At 55.0% G+C, this 2,535-nt stretch overlaps 2 protein-coding genes across 2 annotated transcripts, besides 2 other annotated features; both read left to right on the forward strand.

Moving 5' to 3' along the window:
* The first annotated feature begins 46 nt into the window (after nt 1–46).
* Nucleotides 47–95: a microsatellite.
* Nucleotides 96–105: 10 nt separating this feature from the next.
* On the forward strand, nt 106–918 carry Tco025E_09979 (uncharacterized protein; the record flags this gene model as incomplete). The annotated part of the gene is made up of 1 exon (XM_029376774.1): nt 106–918. The coding sequence occupies one exon, from the start codon at nt 106–108 to the stop codon at nt 916–918; it is 813 nt and encodes a 270-aa protein (XP_029223098.1).
* Nucleotides 919–1,056: 138 nt separating this feature from the next.
* Nucleotides 1,057–1,117: a microsatellite.
* A 73-nt stretch (nt 1,118–1,190) lies between these two features.
* On the forward strand, nt 1,191–2,375 carry Tco025E_09980 (S-adenosylmethionine synthetase; the record flags this gene model as incomplete). The annotated part of the gene is made up of 1 exon (XM_029376775.1): nt 1,191–2,375. The coding sequence occupies one exon, from the start codon at nt 1,191–1,193 to the stop codon at nt 2,373–2,375; it is 1,185 nt and encodes a 394-aa protein (XP_029223099.1).
* Between the last annotated feature and the right edge of the window lie 160 nt (nt 2,376–2,535).

Here is a 2,535-nt window from a genome sequence, read left to right on the forward strand (position 1 = left end):
TCGGTCCTTCTACTCCTTTTTTTTTTGCCTTTTTTATGTACGTCTCTGCGTGTGCGTGTGTGTGTGCTGCTGTGCCTCCAGCGTAGTTCATGTGCCCGGGGGCCGATGGATGATCTCATCCGTTTCGAGGCGGAGTGCAGGAGACACATAGTTGTGGTTGAAAAAGGCACAGCTCAGTCTCATCTGTTTTCCTTTCTTCGACTGGCGGGAGATCTCATGGGGGAGGCCAAGCGGAGCCACTACCTGAACGCATTGCACATCTTGTGGCAGCTCTTTCCGCTCCTGCGTTTGTACGCAGGCTTCCTTGAACGCAAAAAGGCAACGCTGGTGGAGTCTGCTAGTGCGCTGTGCAGCGAGCGGGAGACAAGGGCCGTGAAGAGCGACGCCGTGGATTCGCCCCCGGCACAGTGGATGGCTCTCTCTGCAGAGAAGGCAAACATGCTGTCGAATCTGCGGGACCCATGCAAGACACTTTACCAAGAGTATGCCTTGGTTCGTCTCCAGCTGCTTGCCACGTTTAGCTTGGAGCTTGCCCGGGTGCAGAAGGAGTTGATTTTTGCCATACACGCCGAGAGGTTTGGAGAAAGTGGGCACCCATTTGCCTCCCTTTCCACGCGCGCCGCCACACCGGGGCTGGGCTGGGCTCCAGAGCACAGTTATGGTCTGGTCGTTAGCGATGGTTGCTTGGTGCGGCGTGGCGGGCACAGGGTGAAGGAGCGCTACTATCAAGTGCGCGTCATCCAGTCCCTGCCCCCTGCCCTTCCTCGCGTCGTTGCCGGCGACGTTATCCTCGCTATTAATGGGCGCTCCGTCGCCACACTCGAGGGTGCCCGGTTGGAGTTGCGGGGACGCCCCAAGACCCTGCAGCTTCTTCTTTTACGCGAGCAAAGAGCTGTTTCAGCTATCGTCACCCTCTAGCCTGGTCCTTGCTGTCCCGCCGTGGCTGCTTCTGTGACTGTTGCTGCTTGTTTCTGAGGAAAACGTGCGCACACAACGGACCCGCGGACAGTCCTTGCAAACGTTATCCATGACTACAGCGATTGCCATTTTAAACTACTTTCTTTCTTTCTTTCTGTCTTTCTCTCTTTGTTTACCTTGCCTTATTCTTTTTTTTTTTTATGGGGTGGGGGTAGCAGTAGTCCCTTTTCGCTTGTTTCTTGTCTCTTGTCTCTCCACAGTCTACTGACAGAATGTCGGTTCGCCAGATTCTCTTCTCCTCCGAGCACGTGAGTGAGGGCCATCCTGACAAGCTGTGTGACCAAGTTTCAGACGCTGTGCTGGATGCCTGCCTTACATTGGATCCTCTCTCTAAGGTGGCGTGTGAGACGTGCTCCAAGACGGGCATGGTGATGATTTTTGGTGAGATTACCACTAATGCGGTGCTCGACTACCAGTCTGTCGTCCGCGATGCGGTGAAGGACATCGGGTTCGACGACGGCGAGAAGGGGTTGGACTACCGCTCGTGCAACCTGCTGATTGCCATTGAGCATCAGTCTCCCGAGATCTTTCAGGGTCTTGGCGACTTTGACGGCGAGGAACTCGGGGCGGGTGACCAGGGCATGATGTTCGGCTACGCGACCGACGAGACGGAGACACTGATGCCGCTCACCTACGAGCTGTCGCGTGGACTTGCTATGAAGTATAGTGAACTTCGCCGCAATGGGACTCTGCCGTGGGCTCGTCCAGACGCTAAGACGCAGGTCACCGTACAATATGAATACGACACGCGTGGCGGCAGGCAACTTCTAACGCCCAAGCGGGTAGCTGTTGTTCTGATTTCCGCCCAGCACGATGCCGAGGTGACAAATGAGACCCTCCGCAAGGACCTCATGGAGAAGGTTATCAAGGCGGTGGTCCCCGCCAACATGCTTGATGCCGACACAACGTACCACCTGAATCCCTCCGGCAGCTTTGTGATTGGTGGCCCCCACGGCGATGCTGGTCTCACCGGCCGCAAGATCATTGTTGACACCTACGGCGGCTGGGGCGCCCACGGCGGCGGCGCCTTCTCCGGCAAGGACCCCTCAAAGGTGGACCGTTCGGCCGCCTACGCCGCCCGCTGGATTGCCAAGTCGCTTGTCGCCGCGGGTCTTGCCCGCCGTTGCCTTGTGCAACTGGCGTACGCCATTGGTATTGCGGAGCCGCTGAACATTCACATTGAGACATACGGCACAGGCAAGTACGACGATGGACGCATCCTGGAAATTGTGAAGAGGAACTTTAAGCTGCGCCCCTACGACATTATCAAGCAGCTAGATCTCCGCCGACCGATCTACCACATGACCTCTCGTTTCGGTCACTTTGGTCGAGAAGACAAGAGCGGCCAGGGCGGGTTTACGTGGGAGATTCCAAAGAAGCTTGACGAGTCGTTCTAAAAAAAAATATAATAGGCAAAAACAGCGCGGGGAAAAAAAAAGCTAAGATGGTAACATCGTGCAATGTGTAAGAATGACACTTTTTTTTTCTATTTTTCCTTCTTTGTAATTTTGTTTGAGATGTGTGCGCTAGTAAATATTTTGTTTTCTATGCTTACCT

This window comes from Trypanosoma conorhini (assembly GCF_003719485.1).
Source record: "Trypanosoma conorhini strain 025E chromosome Unknown Tco_14.4_contig_01392, whole genome shotgun sequence".
Classification (NCBI taxonomy): domain Eukaryota; phylum Euglenozoa; class Kinetoplastea; order Trypanosomatida; family Trypanosomatidae; genus Trypanosoma; species Trypanosoma conorhini.